This window comes from Apteryx rowi, unplaced genomic scaffold (assembly GCF_003343035.1).
Source record: "Apteryx rowi isolate R43461 unplaced genomic scaffold, aptRow1 scaffold_103, whole genome shotgun sequence".
Lineage (NCBI taxonomy): Eukaryota > Metazoa > Chordata > Aves > Apterygiformes > Apterygidae > Apteryx > Apteryx rowi.
In genome coordinates, this window is record NW_020447231.1 from 1,814,906 (window position 1) to 1,832,713 (window position 17,808).

Consider the following 17,808-nt stretch of genomic DNA (forward strand, 5'->3'; position numbering starts at 1 on the left):
ATATTAAAAATACATGATCCTTTCCTGCTCTCAACATAAAATCATCTCAGCCAAGAGCTCTATTTTGTTAGCTTCCTGACCTGTCAGCCAGCGTAGAGCCCTGTTTGCAAAATACACGGCTGTGACAGAAGATGAGAAGTGCCCTGAGCTAGTAGGTAGGGCTTTGAAACAGGCTGGTCACCCACCGTGTGAGGGAGAAGAGATGTCCAGAGGGAGGCGGCTGGGAGGCGCGGGCTGCTGAAACGGTTCGGCTCTGTGCTGGGGAAAGGTCGGCCTGCGGACGGCAGTGTTGTGAAAAAACATGCACTGGTGTCACTTAATCGCCAGCATCAGTTTGATATTGCTGTGAGTCCCTGCACTAAGGAAATAATAAAAGGCAAAGGGGATGAGGTTCTGTCAGAAAATAATGAATACGGTAATGAGAGGAGGAAGCACAAAAGAGCCATAACAGAGAGGGCTCTGCAAATACCCACAGAGTTGCGAGCGTGATAAACACACAAGCCGAGCGGAGGGGTTCGCGGTGACCTCAGAAGGCCGCAGTGTTTGCATGGCTTTGGTCAGAGTTTCATTTCCCTCTTCCTCCAACATTTGAATAAAATAGGTTGTCCTTCAGAGCTAATGAACCCTGCTTTCCTGTGGGTTAGGAAATCAGTCCTGCCTCCTTATACTTTCCTCTGCTCCTTACTCCGGTGCTCTCTGATGCCACTTTACTTCCAGTTCCCCATCAGCCCTCCTACACTGTGGTACCTCCAGCATCTTCAGATCTTCCCAGTCACCCTGCTCATCAAAATCAGCCTATGTTGCGGCCGGGCTGGAGCTGCACTTGGTGTTGGCTGGCCAGCAGCACTGTGCTGGCTGGCTGGTGGCAACCAAATGAAACAGAGACCTGCTGAACTCATGCTGACACCCYTTCTTCACTGGTGTCACAAGTTAGGGTCATTGTCCTCCACCCAGTCACCACTCTTCCTAACATTAGAGAAGGAACTTGACTGYCTCTGAGACCTATATCCAATGAGGATGCCTGTTGAGGTGTTAGAATAAGACACCAAATAAGACACAGTTAGGTAGAATAAGACCTAGACTCTGCTGATTGTCTACATCAAACTCAATGGAAATTCAGGGGAAAAAAATATAGGTTTGAGGAAATGATAGCAAATGACTCCATGTGGGAAAGATACCTAATGGTCTATATACTGCATTATCCAATTGCACATCTTTGGAGTCCCAATTAGCTGTTATTCCCCATTGCACCATGTCCCCTTAGGAGTGGCTCTTGAGTGCGTCATTTACAGTGTTTTCACTCCAACTGCAAACATTGTCTTTCTCAGAAAAAATGTTTGCATTTCTCTCATCCTTCCCCCACAAGGAAATCAAAGCATTTTAAAACTCTCAATGGATAAAGTTATACTGCTCTTTTAAGATGAAATATTATTTATTCCAGTTACCCAGAGAGGGATACTTGGCCTGATCAGGTTGAGTGATTCTTGTAACTCAGAGGCAAACACTTCTGTGGCCTTCCTCTTTTCAAGAGAAAAATCCTACAGAAAAAGTTCATTTGAAATTTATTTTGAGATGGGAAAAGTCTGGGCACATCTAATTTGGTAGCATCTAAAATGTTAAGAAGTTAATTCTGTGAGATGTAGTAAAAATTAGCAAAGAATTCCCGAGTCTTTGGCTAAGGATACGAGGACTGATGTTTTCCACCATATGCATGTGTAGTTGGGTGCATGCACATGCATACATGTACACACACACACACACACACACACATATCCACACCTATTTCAGAAGGTGTAGATAGACAGTTCTTAGCACTTGAAATGAAGTTTGCTAACAGCTGCCCTGTGAAAGAGGTGAAGTAGGTAGCATATCCTTTACCAACTCCAGTAAGACTAAGAAAAACAAAGGACCACATAAATTTGCCCTGAAAAAGAAGTCAGAACTATAGAGGATTTAGTAATTCAGCAAATGCCAGCCTCCCACAATGGTACCTGCATGCATTTTGCATGTTGCATGAAAAATGGAAAAGAAATCTTAGTCTGGCCAAGAGTGAGTGTGAAAAAGCCAAGTTGTTCTGATAGATAATTCTCTTTTACATATGCTTATCCAAAATTATATCAGTACCATATCTGTAACAGTCATCTATGCATAGTTGATATACATTTTGTAAATTTCTATGATTCAGTCAAGTGAGAACAAAGTTGGTAAAAACTGATAAAGCATTAATGACCAGATTTTCTACTCTGATAGGCTGTACTGATGCTTTTCTAACATCTTTATGAGTTTCATCTTCCCCCTCCCCTCACAAATATGTTAAGTGACTATTAGTATAAAAACAGCTGCAAATATTTAGTGTAGGCTAATTCATTAATATCAAGTTTGGCTAAATCACAGAGATTCCCTTTTCTCTGTCCTCATGGTACTTAGGCTCTTTCCCTTGTTGCTACATTAACATCTATTGCTAAAGTAGGACTGATGTGAACTCTGCTGGCAAAGCACTCAGGAACCCATATTCCTCCTCACACACAAACAAACCAGTGTTCATGGTAATAATTCATCACTTATAAAAAGTCTAAGTTACAAATAGAAAATCTTTGAATATATGCCAACTGTTACTGTTGGTTTTGGGTTCCAAATTACCATAATGCCAATGAGGGCACCAGGCCCCCTAAGGCTGACAAATGTGTACTGTAGCACCAGCTTTCTAACCAGTAAGTTTCTTACATGGATATGCTTTCTGAGGTCTCTGTTAAAAGTGAAAGGTGACTTAGAGATTATGGATTGGATGTATCACATCTCATGTGGATGTCCAGCTTGTGCCGAAATTTTAGGCACCTTTAGTTGTCTTCCTCTAGTAAGTTCTTAACTTCCCTAGAGGTCCACTGAGAGACAAAGGTGCTTTTGAAGTCATCCAGAGCTCCCCCCATCCTGTCCACCAAAGTTCAGGCACCTAAGCTGGGTAGACACAAACCCTTCCACAGGGGAGGATGAGATTTAAAAGCACCATGGCAAGGTGTTCAGGCTACCCAGAATCTCCTTTGCTAGACACCCGCTTTCAGAAGGTCGCTATTAGAATAGGTCCTTCAGCTCACTTCTGAACAGCAGTGGAAGGTCATTGGTGGCAAAACCTTGCCTCTTCTGAAGGCAACAGCAAGTTTTCTGGAAGCATGCCTTACAGCCAGTGTTGATACCCCAACAGTGTATGGAAACTGAGGCTGAGGACTTCGGCAGCAGCAAATGGATATGTAATGCTTGTGTTCATGGGGCTGGTCCAAAACTCACTCAAGGCAACTGGCAATTTGATGAGCAGTAAATCAGACAAGGGAACACCAGAACAGCCAAACCAAAATAAACACTTCTCACATTTTTTTTTCAGATGACACAGGTGTAGTTTGGTATAAAAAAGCTCATGAAAAGATAATGGGGAAAAAAAACACATTCAACAGTAAGCCAGTCACACTCAACTTCTGCACCTCTTTGTCTGCTAGGCAACATAAACTTGTATGTAGACAGCTATCAGTGCCCAGCTACACACAACAGGAACAGCAGCTGCACAGATGCTTGGTACAGAATTCAAGTTCAAGGTGATTCAAATGGCACAGCACATGCTGTACATCCATCTTAGAGCTAAAGAACAGTCTTGCACTGAAGTGTAACTCTCTCAGGTTACCCAAAGAGCAATAATTACAGCAAATAAGATCAAGCCTACTCTTTGGCAGGATGAAAGAGGGAAAAAGAGTTTCCTGGCCTGACTTAGCAGAAGCAGTACCACCATATCTAGTGGCAGCCCACTTCCCCAGTGTCTGTACTACAGGACTAAGTTGTGTTTGTCAGACGTGTTTGGACCCAAGAAGGGGATCATCACAAGCCAATATGCTATGCCAGGACCCACGTAAGTGAGTCATAAGGAAATGTGAAGAGGCGTCCTTCAGGCCTCTGATACTTCTCAAGCATTTGGGTACCTGAATTCTGCTGGGATTGGGACCCTAAGACAGGTTAGCCCTTTCTCATACAAAATAGTGAAGAGGGCTTCCCCAGCCCCCATTTACAGGAGCTGAAGAGCAGACCCTTACTCTGTCAAAAGCAATGTGAACCCAAACATCCATTTACAGATGCGTTGCCTAATCACTGCCTTAGTAGCTTTGACCTAAAAACTTAGTAGCACTGCTGACGCAGCTCCACTTTGTGTGAAATACTTACCCTTCCTGGAGGAGCATTTGGGAGTGCATGCATATTGCATGCACTACCAATAGCAGAGCCATAAACCCGAGAAAAATCCTTTTCCAAGGACCTCCAAACTCTGTTATCCCTACTAAGGCGTGGGAGTTACTTGAGGCTTTCTGTCCTCTAAGTAGTGTCTCCTGTGGAGTTTCCTCACCTGACATTTCATGTGCCAGTGATAAGAAAAGTCAAGTCAGGGTTGACTCCCAGCTTGCAAATGCTCCAGCAGTGCCCCAGCAGCCGGGTGGTTGCCTCAGCATCGTTTTGTTGCACGTGTGGGAAGAGCAGTCAGTGTCAGCAATGAATAAAGCTTTGACATGTCGCATCTGAGCAGTTTCCATATTCACCACTTCCTGATGTTATTTTCTTCTTCTCTTTTAAAGGAAAAAGTGATGTAGAGCCAAAGAGTCCAGAGAAAAGCACAACCCATACATCGTAAGTCACTTTTGCATTTCTGACCAAAGAAGGGGACTGTACTTTTGTTAGATTTGTTGGGCAAAATAGAATTTGTCTGTTTGTTTTCATTAAGATAAAGCTCTTTCATTGATGCTGTTCCTTAAAAGGCTTTTTAGATAATGACTCAACATTAATTATTCCTAGAACTTTTGCATGCTTGTAAGTCAGAGATCTTCGCAAGTGAGATAGCTTTATATCAAGCTGAGTAGGTAGGAAATGATTTTTGTGGGTGCGCAAGGCTGGCCTTTATAACCTGACTTCAACATTACCTTAATGCTGCTGGAGTTTGTCACACTTGCTAAAAAATGTCGTGTCACATATGCCTTTGATGTACTGATGTAATTTTAAAAGACTGCAGTCTGCAGCTTCACCTCTGAATTACTTGAAATCCAATTACAGCTATCTCTGGTCTCTCACAATTTTGTTGATGTTTTTGAATTAACAAAAGAAGTCGAGAAATAGATAGGAACAGGCACTTGTAATATATCAGTGCTCACCTTCACTCTAGTGCAACAATAGAAGCTTTTACCATTTTTAGCTCTAGCATACAAAGGACTGAATTGTTTTGCCAACATAAACCAGTCCATGAAACAGATGGGCTACAAGTTAAAAAAATAAATAAATCGCATCAGTCTCCCAAACTGAGCTAGATAAGCGAATTCCTTCAGTATCTACCAGTCAGGAGAGGGTAGAAATTTTACAAAACCTTTCACCCTTTTCATCCTCTTTGAGGGAGGGAAGTTCTTGTAACAGTCAGTTATGTGAATTTTAGAGTGCATCTTGCCCGTAATTTATGTTTTCTGATTCCTGTTATTTAAATTCAGAGTGCTATATCATGTTAATCTTGCAAGGTGTCACCATTTGTTACATGGCCAAAAGTAGTCACAGAGGAGGTACAATAAGGGTGATTTATTGGGGGCTGTTTTGATTTCTGCTGCAAATACACATTAAAAATCTTCTGAAAATGAATCTAGAAAAAGATTTGACGTCGTGTAAGAAATGGCTTGTCTTGTAGATTGTGTTGTGGAATGTAATTACAGTATGTGAGCATATTTAGCCAAACTTATTAAATGAATTAAGCATTAGCAGCCTTGTGCCTTCCGATAGTATGATTGCTGGGAATGGTTAATAGAACAATTCCAATAATTATCATTTTTAAAAATAATATTGCAATAAAGACCGAAAGAAGAAGGGTTTTAATGCCATCTGGAGGTATTTTGGAGAAATGAACACATTTATTTTTGCTGATATTTAGCAATATGCAAAACATAATCAGTCCTCCGAAGTGTTTTTGCTGGTTAAATGGTATTTTATTCATGAGGAATGTTCTCTACCTTCCTTTCTTTTCCTTCATTGGAATAAAATTCTGCAAAATCTCTGAACCAGGAATGCCCCAGTACATTTATGGTTTTAGTTTGAGACTACATACTGTGTCATACAATGTGCTGTATTAAATACAGCAAACTTGAAAATCTGATTAGGTGTGAAAAGCTCCTTGCCTAATAAGAGGTCTTCATACAAGCTTCTAAAACTATGCACCGTCTATTACATACAGCATATTTATAGTGCTCATCTTTAAATTGTTACCATACGCTAAAGGTTACCCTACAGCAGATACTGGTTCCTAGAGCTATTTTTAGAAGCAGAAAGGACGGGTTACCACTGATAAATGACTGCATTCAAGAAACAGAGGCTTCTGTAGTTAGAGGAATGGCTTGTGTGGAAAAGGAAGTAGGGGAGGAAGGCAGACATGAAGGGAAGGGAATGAGCAAGTACTGTGGCAGAAAAGGAGGAAAAAAATGAGAATGCTTGAACTAGGAAAGAGGAAAAGAAAATGCAAACACTGAATTTACAGGAGATACAAAACCAAGAGCAGTGGAGGAGATGAACAGTGGTCAAAAACGCTGGGAAAGAAAGAAGGGGGAGCAATATGGGCAATAGCCATTAGCAAACTAAAACGTATCTGTTTTTGAACAGAGGGCTGAGTACCCGAGTGTTACAATGAAGTAAATTAACTCATTTTAATGTGCAGGTAAACACAGATGTCCCAGTTCTTTTTCTGCTACGTTATGTGGGCTTTCCCTGGGTTTCTTCTGACTTCCACCTTCTGAGAAGATAGACTTCTTATCCCTGGTTCTCAGGGAGTCATGAATACGGACTTCATTTTTCCTTTTGGGGAGGAAGTAGCTTGCACCTATGCACCAGACACACAAGGAAAGGCTACACTAGAAGGACCCCCAGCACACACGTGCACATGCATGTCTGGGCACACACATGCACATATCCGCATACAGTAAGAAACACTCTTCCCCTCCGTCCTTGAACACGATCGTGCCATTGTGCAGCCGGCAAAGAGCCCCAGCAGTGCCCCAGCCTGCACACGGAGGCGACAACTGCTGGGCACTGCCAGAGGGATCCGGCTGCACTGCAGAGGGTGGTTAGAGATGTGCAAGGGGGCACAAACAGAGCAAGGGATCCCCATGTGCAAAAAGGCCATGCTCTCTAATGAGGTGTTGATCCCCAAAGGAGCCCGGTAGGCACCCTGCTGGAGGGATGTTGCAAAGGAGCGGTATTGGTGTAGGAGGGGTGGCACAGCCAAGGCCCGCTGGGAGAAACCATGGAGAGCCAGGAGGACTTCACTGTGAATGCACTTAGCTGTGAGTCATCATTTCCTTGCAAAAAAGAAACAAACAGCAACAAAACCCACAGAGCAAGTCATGGTGGCCTGGATAAAAATAACASAGAAAAGACTGGGAGGAGCAAATTAATGTTTCTTTCTTGCAAATGTCTTCTTTATTTTCCTCAGGCATGTCAGAAGCCACACGCTCAAGCCAAGCTTATATGACACAATGGCAGTTAATTCATCCTTGGTGTAGATTTACTAGCACCATCTAAACATTATTTATGCAGCTTCAAAAGACAGGTTGATTACCTTCCTGAATCAGGCGGTGAGGCGCTCATGAAGTGAGCATTTATATGAAGTCTCCCCTCCAGAGATTACTCCTTGCTTGTCCACCAGGCTCTAGGGCCTTAAAAGCAGGTGCCTGACTGTGATCTGAAGTCACAGGGACAAAGCTACTACCTGTGATCTCTGAGAGGATGGAAATCTGGAGCACAGCATGTGGGGTGTTCTGTTTAGAGGTTTTTCGGTACAGTAAATGTATCATTCTGAATAGCATTATGCATGTTTTATTTCTGTAGGCATTAACTCTCTGGCTTAGACCCCTGCGTGACATAGTTCTCTGCTGATAATAATATTAAACATTAAGAAACTGGTATACATTAGATGATATACATTAATTGATGCAACATCCTAATTAGGTAGATAAATAAGGGCAGTTATTACAATGCTAGGGATAACTGAGATGAATGTAGGAGAATGAGAATTATGCAAAATCACAGAGGAAGTCTTTGTAGAGCTATATCCTTTTGCACAATATTCCTGTGGTCTTCTCCAAATCAGCATGCACAATAATCAGATGAACTGGCACTAAAGAATTGCAATAAAAGGTGCAAACAATAAGAAGGCATTAAGCTGTCTGAGTTTTCTCCAGTTGATTCATGTTTCTCATAACTGAATGCTTTTAAAGCCACAAGAATTCTGAATTTGAGGGGGGGGGTTGTTGTTCTCTTAATATATAGCTCTCTATGGGTCATCTGATTACAGCTTCACTGCATATTTCAAAACTTTTAAGGCTGTTCAGAAATATCCAGCAATGTTTTGTTCTTTTGATTTTGTGATGGAAAGTTAAATTTTCAATGGTCAGAAAAATTTCACCGAAAATAATCAATATAAAAATTTTGTTGAAAACACTTTGCACTTTCTTCCCAGGTTTTTATCAGTTAAGGGGGAAGGACAGAATACAAAAAAGAGCATTCTTAGGTTTATTTTTGTTTTCAGATACAGAATTTTAGTCTTTGTTTGGCAAAAACAGGATACTTTTACTAAACTTTAAAATGTTGACTTAAAATTTTAATTTTATAAAACTTCCTTGCAGGGAAAAGGAGTTCCAACCAGTGCATGTGTTACATAGGTGCCATAGAAACTTGTCATCAAACAGGGACTCTGAAAAAGTTCGTCTTTTCACATGCAAAATATTACAGTAATTCAAATCCACCATAAATGCATCAAGCTCACCAAAAGACCCCTGCTCTTGGTATGACTTTCGATGCACTGTCTACTGTGATGTTCTTCAGTACCTTTGTGTTTGCAAATGGTTTCCAGTTCAGACTACCCAAGGTTAATCATGCCTGACTGTGATTCACTGCTATGCATTTACCTCGACATTTCTAGTGCGTTTACTTAATGATATCAGCGCTAACAACTAGATACCTCCGTGCTGTCTCTTTATTATCCCTCCCACAATTGTTTTCATGCTGAGCTGCTCCAGATTTTTCACTCCCTTTTTGCAGGAGAATTAACCAAGATTGAGGGAGGCTTCTATAATTTATGGCAGTTATGCAAGTTTTGTCCTTTGCTAATACTCTATATTTATGAGAAGCAAAGAGATCTTGGTATGCTTGCTTTTTGCCAGGCTGAAATAGATGTTGGCTCTATTCCTCCTGTGCACATGTCTCTACCATCACTTGGAGAACGGTTTGCTCAGGGGGATCTTCATTAACAGTAGCAATTCAGCAGCTTCCAAGCTGCCTTTTCATAAAGATTAATACTACAGTCTCTTGCCCATCCAGCCTTTGACTGTCAAAGTCATTTTCATGACTCTTATTCTCCTTGAAGAAGGAAATGGAAAATGGGTACTAGGAGAAGTATCACAGTTGTTCTTGCTTGATGCTGTCTATTGGCACAAATGTGGCCCGTTCATTTCTTGCCTTTTTTTCCCTCCCTTGTATCTTGCACCTTCCATCTTCAGAGTGACTCACAGATAGTTATTTAATAATCAAAGATCCCTGCTGGTTAAGTTTCCCATTTGACAGATGGGGAAACTGAGGCAGAGGTCTTACGGGGAGCGTCCAGAGAACAGAGAGAATCAGTCCCAAATATAGGCGATCAGCTTGAGCAAGCGCTGCGAATGCACCATCCTGTACTTAGCCCCCAAGGAGCTTTTCCTTTCACATCTGGCTGATATATGATCTTGAGCCAGGACCTTAAATCTCTCAGGCAACAACTACAACTTGATTGAGCGCAGGAGCTGGAAGAGGAGCCCTGATCCCACCTCACCTTGCTGAAAGGCCTCGTGCAACTTATTTAAAGTTAGCCTTGGCTTTCCCCCATCTAAAATAATAATTAGACTGCCATGAAAACTAGTTCATTAATATTTGTATAAAGTGTTTAAAAATGTAATGTTCTGTAAAAATGGCTAAGGATTACTCATCCAGAACAGTAAAGGAAATGAKCAGTAGTTTAAGTTTTTAAAGAGAGACTTGGGTAGTAAGTGGTAAATGTCTTGAGTGGGTACCAGGTGTAGGGAGAGGCTGAGTGTAGGAGCACAGGGAGGGCTGGATGCTGCTGCCTCACCCAGGCGCCCCAACACCCAAGGAGTACTGGTAGCCGCTGCCCCATCACCACATGCCCCTCTTCCTCCATGAGTTTCAGTCTTAGTTAGCTTCTTGGGACAGTAGCCACACAACGTAAATTAGAATGATTTGGCTGCTTTTGTCTCCCTGGACCTGAGGGAGGGATGGCAAATGCAGAAGCGGCAAAGCGTTCAAGCTTGGAAGGGAAAATCCCTCCAGTGATACATCTTAGATATCCTTTTGTTTGTCTGCCCAAATGAGCATGATGGCTCATATCAACTGAACCAGAAAATAGCTAACAGATGGGTCTAAAGGGCAATATCAAGGGTGAAAACCTACAACTGTGGAAGTCAGTTTCAAGGAAAGGGGTGCCCAAACTTTTCTTGAGTACAATCCACTGTTAGCTTTCAGATTAAGGTACCAGGGCAACTTCCTGAACAATCTTTCATGGCTCAAGTTATGGGCAGTTTAGAGAGCAAGGACGTCTGCAGCGGACACACACAAAGGTCAATGATTTGATGGTGCATCTTTCAGTAGCTCCTTGGGCTCCACAGAGGGCCATCATGAGATTATCAAACTGCTTGTGAGCCCTGGATTGGCCTCCTCTGTCCAAAACCACAACTTTGAAGGAGTGGGAGACAATTAATTAGAAATGACATCTTTTAAGTTAATCATTAAGATGTATTGCTTCAGAAAACACCACTGCATTGTATCACTGATGGCTTTTAATATATGACTGTGATGTTTCTGACAGAAGTAAGTCTTGCAGTCCATGCAAAACAAGAAAAAAAAGTACTTCACTATGATGAATGAAGGTAGTGTTTTTCAGAGTGATGGAGGTCTTGAAAACTGTGGAAGCAGAAGTCTAGTATTTATCCATGAACCAAGGAGCTGGCAGAAGAAAAAGGCTGGCTCCATTGCACTATTCCACCTGTTTACTTCAGCCTCAGCTTGTAGAGCTAACCCCTAACCATGCTAGACTGTCACTCTGCTCTGCCAGTCCAGCAAGAACAGCTAAAATTTGCTCACCCAGGTCCAGAGTGAATCTGTCTTTGAGGTTTAGCTAAGTTAATGAGGGAGAATAGAATTAATATTTTCAGTGATTTTTTTTTTTTGCCATTTAAAAAGTATAGACACATAGTAGTAGTTGAAGATGGTACAAATGAAAAATCTTTAAAAATCATACAGAAACAACTTAAGATAATAATATCCATAAAAGCAAATGACATGTATTTGTTTGATTCAGAAAGAAAACACCTGGAAGCCAAATCTGACCTTAATTACAACTGTGGTTGTCATGGGACAAAATTTAGCTTCCATTGTGTTTGAGTCAGGAAAAAAAAAAGGCTTTATCTGAGATGCCAACAGGAACTGGGATAGATGAAGTCTAAATAAAAGCACCACTGAGGTCGGGGGAATTTTTTTGATTGACTTGTATGGGGATAGGATGAGATAGGGCCTTCTTTGTGCTATTTTTAAATGTTAGCCCTCTCTTTTACCAGATATAGCCAATAGCTTGAGATAACTGCCCTTATCACTGCAGGACTCAGTACAGACTCTTATTTACAAAGTCCCCTTGATTCCAGGCCTTCTTGTTTAGCACCTTCACCTTTACTATCTACCTGTGCTGTGCACGCCAGAGAGAAAAATAATTAGCCACTACCAGCTGCCCTCATTTTGATGCCACCCTTGACTCAAAGCTGAAGGGGAAAGTGGTTAAATGTTTCGAAGCCCTCGCCTCGAAACAGAAGTACTCAGCAGTTTTTGTCCACTTGGAAAATGTATTACAATGCTGGGCATTATTTCTAGTTTTATACCAAGAAAAAAATACAGCACTTGTGTTCGTTTATGTCACTTAGAATAAAACCGACCAATTTAACTAGCTGAAATATAGTCGTGCTTGAGGGAATGTTTTTCTGTATTGCACCAAAAGCATATTATTTTTCTTTTAAGCACTGTTTTCCTTGGACTTCATCATTTGTAAGGGACTAATTAGGAATTTTGAAGGTAGCATTAGCTCTAAGTATCATGGTGGTTAAGGAGGGGCTGCCAGGAAAATCAGGAGATGTGAATACCTGGGAAAAACTGTTTTGTCTGAAATGCTTTCAGAAATCCAGGCACCATCTACCCAGCTCAGTATTTTTTCTTTAAAGAAAATGATAAACTGAAGCTCAGTGTCTTGCACGCTGGAGTTGGGTTGTGTGTGTTGTTGTTGTTTTTGCCGGGTTAAAATTCCTGGTTGCCGGGGTAACGCGTTTTGGAAATACTGTACCCAGGGCGAAAGCTGCTGCAACCTGAAACCCTCAGCGGTGCGCGCTGAGCCGGGCTGATGCACCGCGTGCGCGCTGCCGCTGGTGGGATGGAGCAGGCTGCCGGTTTCTCCACCGGGTTTAAGGCAGCGAGAAAGGAAACAAAATAAAACGGGTCCGAAAGACAAGGAACGCAGTCGGGAACGTTCAATACCTCGAGGTTGTCACAGGCTGATTTTTTCCCGCACCACCGCCACCGCCACCATTTACCGCCAGCCGAAGGGTGGGGGGTTACCTTGTCGCGGGGCTGAGTCAGTGGTTCATAGAGAGATGAGGTGTGTGTGCACCGAGGGTGGGGAGAGGAAGGGGCAGAAAAAGAGAGAAAGAGAGATACAGAATTCTGGTTACCTGCCAAGAAAAATAACTAACATTTTGCAAAGAGAAGTCCTAAGACTGAGGTCATAGTATGGAAAAAGTCTGTTTCACAGACTCTTTAGCCTGAATATGGGCCAATTTTTTTATGTTTTTTTTTTTTCAATGCAGGCATCCTATTAACATTTGAACACTAAAGCTCATCCAGGAATGGAAAGATTTCGGAATTTGAAGAGCTTTAGTTTTCTGCTTTGTTGGTACACAGGTTTTTTTTAATTACAAGAAAGTGAGGCTTTGAATGAGAAGCTCTCCCATTTTGCTTTTAAATTATTCTACAAGCATGAAGACCAAATTAAGTGAATCTAAATAAACACCTTTTTTTCCCACAGAATGACCAGCTCAAGAAAAGAGACTTTTCAAGCTTGGTGGACAACTTTTTATTTATTATGCAAAATACAGAAAGATACCGAAACCTGAAACTGTGATGAATTTTCCAGTGTGGAAAAATTCTACTGTTCAGCCATGAATAGCTAAGGATTTTTTAAACATTTATAGTAGCTAGCTGACAGTTTCATGACAAATTAGTCTGTCATACCTAAATAGACAAATTATTGAAGCTCTTCTGCCTTAATCTCTGGCTTTGGATTTAATGTGCAGAGTGTGGATATTTTTTAACTGTGGAAAAAAATAACTCTTTGGATTTGTTAGGATGTTATTGCAAGCAAGTTTTCTGGTCTTTGATTTGCTAAGCTACAACTGGAGTCTGCCTTCTTCAGGGTAAGAATATTTCCACATTATCATTTCACCTGTGGTATATTAAGAGTGAGAATATTATATCTTCCTGTGTATCTCAGCTTTATGCATTCTATTCTTTGTTTAGCAGGTAGACAATCTACATCTCCCAAAAGAGATGTGGAATATATTTATTGGCAATTTAAAACTGATGATAGATTTGACAAGCAAGCAGGGTGACACACTGAAGATATCAAAGCTGGAGATGAATCAGGACAAAGGCTTGGATGAGGTATATTGTTCCTGAGATTCAAAAGGGTTGTACTTACAGATCATTCCAAAATCAAGGCAACTATGCCCCTGACTTACCAAGATAAAAGCTAAGTTTTTCCAAGAAAAAACATGGTTTGATTGGCCCACAGACCTTTTATGGCAAAATAGTGCAATTACAGCTGACATTTCTGCATGCTGATTTTTATTAGTTTTGTAAGGTATTTTGTCAGGATTCATTTGTGCTGATTCCCCTTTTCATAGTATAAACTGTAAGCAATTGCAGGTAGAGAAAAGGAAATTCTTGACATATTTCTTCAGAGATACAATCCAGTAGGTGCAATTAAAAGATCAGGCATACTAAATCAGAAAAAAAAAATCTTTTATTCAGTGAGCATGTGGACCCATCATTTATTTAACTGTGCAATTATGGGTAAAAATTGTACATACCATAAGGTTTCCTAGTATCAAAGCAAAGAAGATGAACCAACACAAATACTCTCTTAGCAGTATTTAACAGTGTGATACGCAGAAAGTATGAGCAAATTACCCTTTCGTATCTTGTTCTGTGGCCAATTTTTGTGCCATTTATGATGGCTGGAGTTTTGGGGGGCTTTTGTCCTGAAATCCCCTAGGGAGATGAGGTAGATAACACAGGCATGCAGCCTGCCTTGATGTAGTTCAGACAGAGGCCCAGTACAGCAAAGACCAAGCAACAAGAGGTCTTTTTTTTTGGAACCCCAGGGCATCACAGAATATAACCTCAAAAATAGTTTATAATCACCCTGGTTTGTACTTTTTTTAAGTGTTGGGCTTAAGACAAAAATTCATGTGACTGCTCATGTAAAATCCACAGATTTTCCCCATAAGTATAACTTATACAATAACTGTAATATGAGACACCAGCTGTTTAATAGTTGCAGACACTATCAGCAATAGCAGTTTCTGTAGACTTCCGTGAAAGAAAGGATGCAGCATTGTTCAATAAACTGTTTAAAAAAAAAAAAGGCCTTTTCCTTTATCACAAAGTAAGGTTTTAATCTTGCAAGTAATTACAGACAAACATGCTGCTTTCCGACAGGACTTGCTTCACCATTATTGTTTGAAAGGTGGAAAGTCCATGTGGGTAACTAGATTTGGGTTTATGCTTATTGCCCATATCCGGCTCAGTTACAAACCATTTCCCTGTAAGCTGCATGCTTTACCCTGAGCAATCTTCAAAGCAGGATGCATTATATATTGAAAAAAGTGGCCTGCTACAGAATGACAGCACATGGAGTCCAAGAAAAAAAAAAGATGAGCCCGTGTTTGTCAGGGCAGAAGTATTTTCCTTTTCCCTATTCTTCATAGCTACCACTTACATGCTGCCCTTTCCTTCCTCCAGCAAAGTAAACCTAGTGCAGCTGCAATACAGGAGCCCTCCGGCACCAAGCCCGGGATCAGTCTCACTTGGCAGGGGCTCCCTTCCCACTGCTCTGAAGAGCTTTTACTTTTTTCAGGTCAGGCTCCATATTCAAGAGGAAGAAACCTCTCCCTGAGCCTACCCCACAGGTTTAATTGCCGTCTGGTTGGCTGGGACAGCAGTTGATACCACTCTTGGCCAGTGTGCTAACACAAGGAACCTTGCAGCATGCACAGCAGCGTTATGCAGTTGTTGCTGAGTAGCCAGGAGTCAGGAACCAAATGTCCAGTTCTGAAGCCTGGGAGACAGTGGGATAAAGAGAGAAAGGGTTAGAGAAAGGTTAGAGAAATATTCACAAGAGACTTGGCAGCAAAATAGGATTTTAGGAGTTTCATTGTTATATGTAAAACATATGACTAAACAAATACATAGATTAACAATGAGAAATGGGTGCAGAGCTGGATGGGGATAGTTACATTGCTAGAGGGATCTAAAATATTGATATTAGCCCCAACTTGCATATATTTCATTATGACCACAGTAGGTAGAAGACAAATTAATAACCATCAACCCCAGGCATTATAGAAAGATTATAAAAAGCAACACCCCCTCCCCTTTAAATAATTTTGATTTATTTTTATCTAACAGAAATGGCCAAGCACATCTTTAGCATGATCCCATTTGGTTCAGTGACGTTACACAGCTATGAAATTGCTATGAAAAGAACAATTCTTTCTGTGCCCTGGAGAACATAAAAGCCTCAGCGCCTAGCTGGAAAGCAAATATCCCTTGCTCAAGCCGCTTATGTTTTTCTACTTGAGAAAAATTAAAACCTCTTCTTATTTCTTTGCATACACTTGTCATCTGCTCAGTGTTTTATCCAAATAAATCTCTGGTTTGTTTCAAAGAACATCTTGGGTATGAGTTGCCTGAGCTTTAAAGACTCACCAAGAACAGAGCTGTCCAGGATGACACTCTTGGTTTCCAGCAGGGAAGCAACTGCTTGAAACTTATCCCACAGTTCTGCAGTTGAGTTAATTAAGTATTTGATGTCCCAAGAAACTGCTGCCTCCCAAATTCAAGGAGAAGAAGCTGCCAGGCCGCCGTTCCCATCTTTGGCCACAAGACACAGTGACGTTTGGAGACTTTCCACTCATCACACCATCTTACGCAACTCTTCCCCCTCCCTACCCCAGGGAGTTCATGAAATTAAATAGCACAAGAAATTAACCCCACCATTATTGAAATGCAGCTGGGTAATGTTGGCAATACTAAAATTTATTATTACTGTTACAGGAGGATATGTGTTTGCTGCCCTGATAGCGGGGCTCTGTGGGCAGAAAGGAGGGGAGCCGGGTGGTGCAAGCCCCAGGGAGCCCCTTTGCGGCGCCACCCCTTGCCTGCTCTTCTGGTGCCTTTGGGCACCCCGGGGCCTCTGCACAGGATGATTTCCAACAGATTTCTCTTTCCCAGTCTCCTTACCTGCTATCCTTCGCGTGCCATCCGCCACCCCTTCTGCTTCTCTCCTTCTCCTTCCCTGTTCTTGTTGCATCCTTTCTGCAACTTCCCTGGCATCCCATCAGGGTTCATCGCCTACAGCCTCACTTCCCCGTGCTTTCCACCACTGGTGCCCCTTCCCCTCCTCGCCCTTCCCTTCTTCTCCACTTTCGACCCACAAAACACATCCACCTCATTTCCTGAAAAATAAAAAAGAAACGGAGACACATGTAAGAAGGGATACACAGACACAGCCCACAACAGCTCGGGTTCCTGTCTTAGTGTGCACATCTCATTGTCCGCTTCTTTTGACCTTTGTCTCTTTATTCCTCTGTCAGGTCATCTTTGCTTAATGATTAATCGCTGGGATGAAGCCTAGTTTTTAAATCCTTTGTCAGATGCCCAGATATTGTCCAGGTCTTACTTTGGGTCACCTAGTTTTCCATCACTTCTCTTTTAAGAATCAAGAAAAGAGAGCGAGAGAGAGAAATATGGAACAAAGTTTTAAGATTAGCAACTAAATGCTTTCCCTTTTTAACTTTCAGCATGATTGACAGATAGGTTTATTTAATCAAATTGCCTTTTCTGTCAGTGTATTATTTAATGAGGGAGTCCTTTCTTTGATTGCATAGGAAATGTAGAAGCATTTGAGAAATTCTGATGTGCTATTTACTCATCCATTATGTTGGGAATCAGTTTAATTTGAATGTCAGTAGAGGAACTAATAATCATAGCAGTTATCTGTCACAGAATGATCTATTTAGGGATTTTCTCAGTAAATCAGGATATTTCCCCCACCCCTTCACCAGAGAAGGAAGTTTTTAAAAACAAGCCAAGTCTGAACTTATTTTTATGTTGATTATCCCTTCCAGGCTGATGGTAAAGGCACAGATTTGTAGGCTTTTTATTCAGTATTGAGTCATTGATATGAAATGTTTTACGAGCTTAAGTTTTCCCTACATTTTTTCCCACTTATTTCACTCTGAGTTTCCCAAACACTTCAATCAAGAAGGATCTGGAAGGTCCCCCCATTAAAGGGTGCACTCCCTTCCTGAAAAATAAGATAGTTGTAACTTCCCAGAAATAATGCTAAATCCTCTCTGTGGCAGTCATGTTAATTTGGGTTGACTTTGT

The 17,808-nt window shown here is 41.4% G+C and overlaps 1 protein-coding gene across 1 annotated transcript in view; it reads left to right on the plus strand.

Annotated features, from left to right (window-relative positions):
- Positions 1 to 17,808, plus strand: part of AFF3 (AF4/FMR2 family member 3) — a 371,463-nt gene that overhangs the window by 243,562 nt on the left and 110,093 nt on the right. Inside the window, exon 8 of the mRNA XM_026066422.1 lies at positions 4,605 to 4,656. Within this exon, the coding sequence (XP_025922207.1) occupies positions 4,605 to 4,656 (52 nt within the window). The remainder of the gene's footprint in view (positions 1 to 4,604; positions 4,657 to 17,808) is intronic.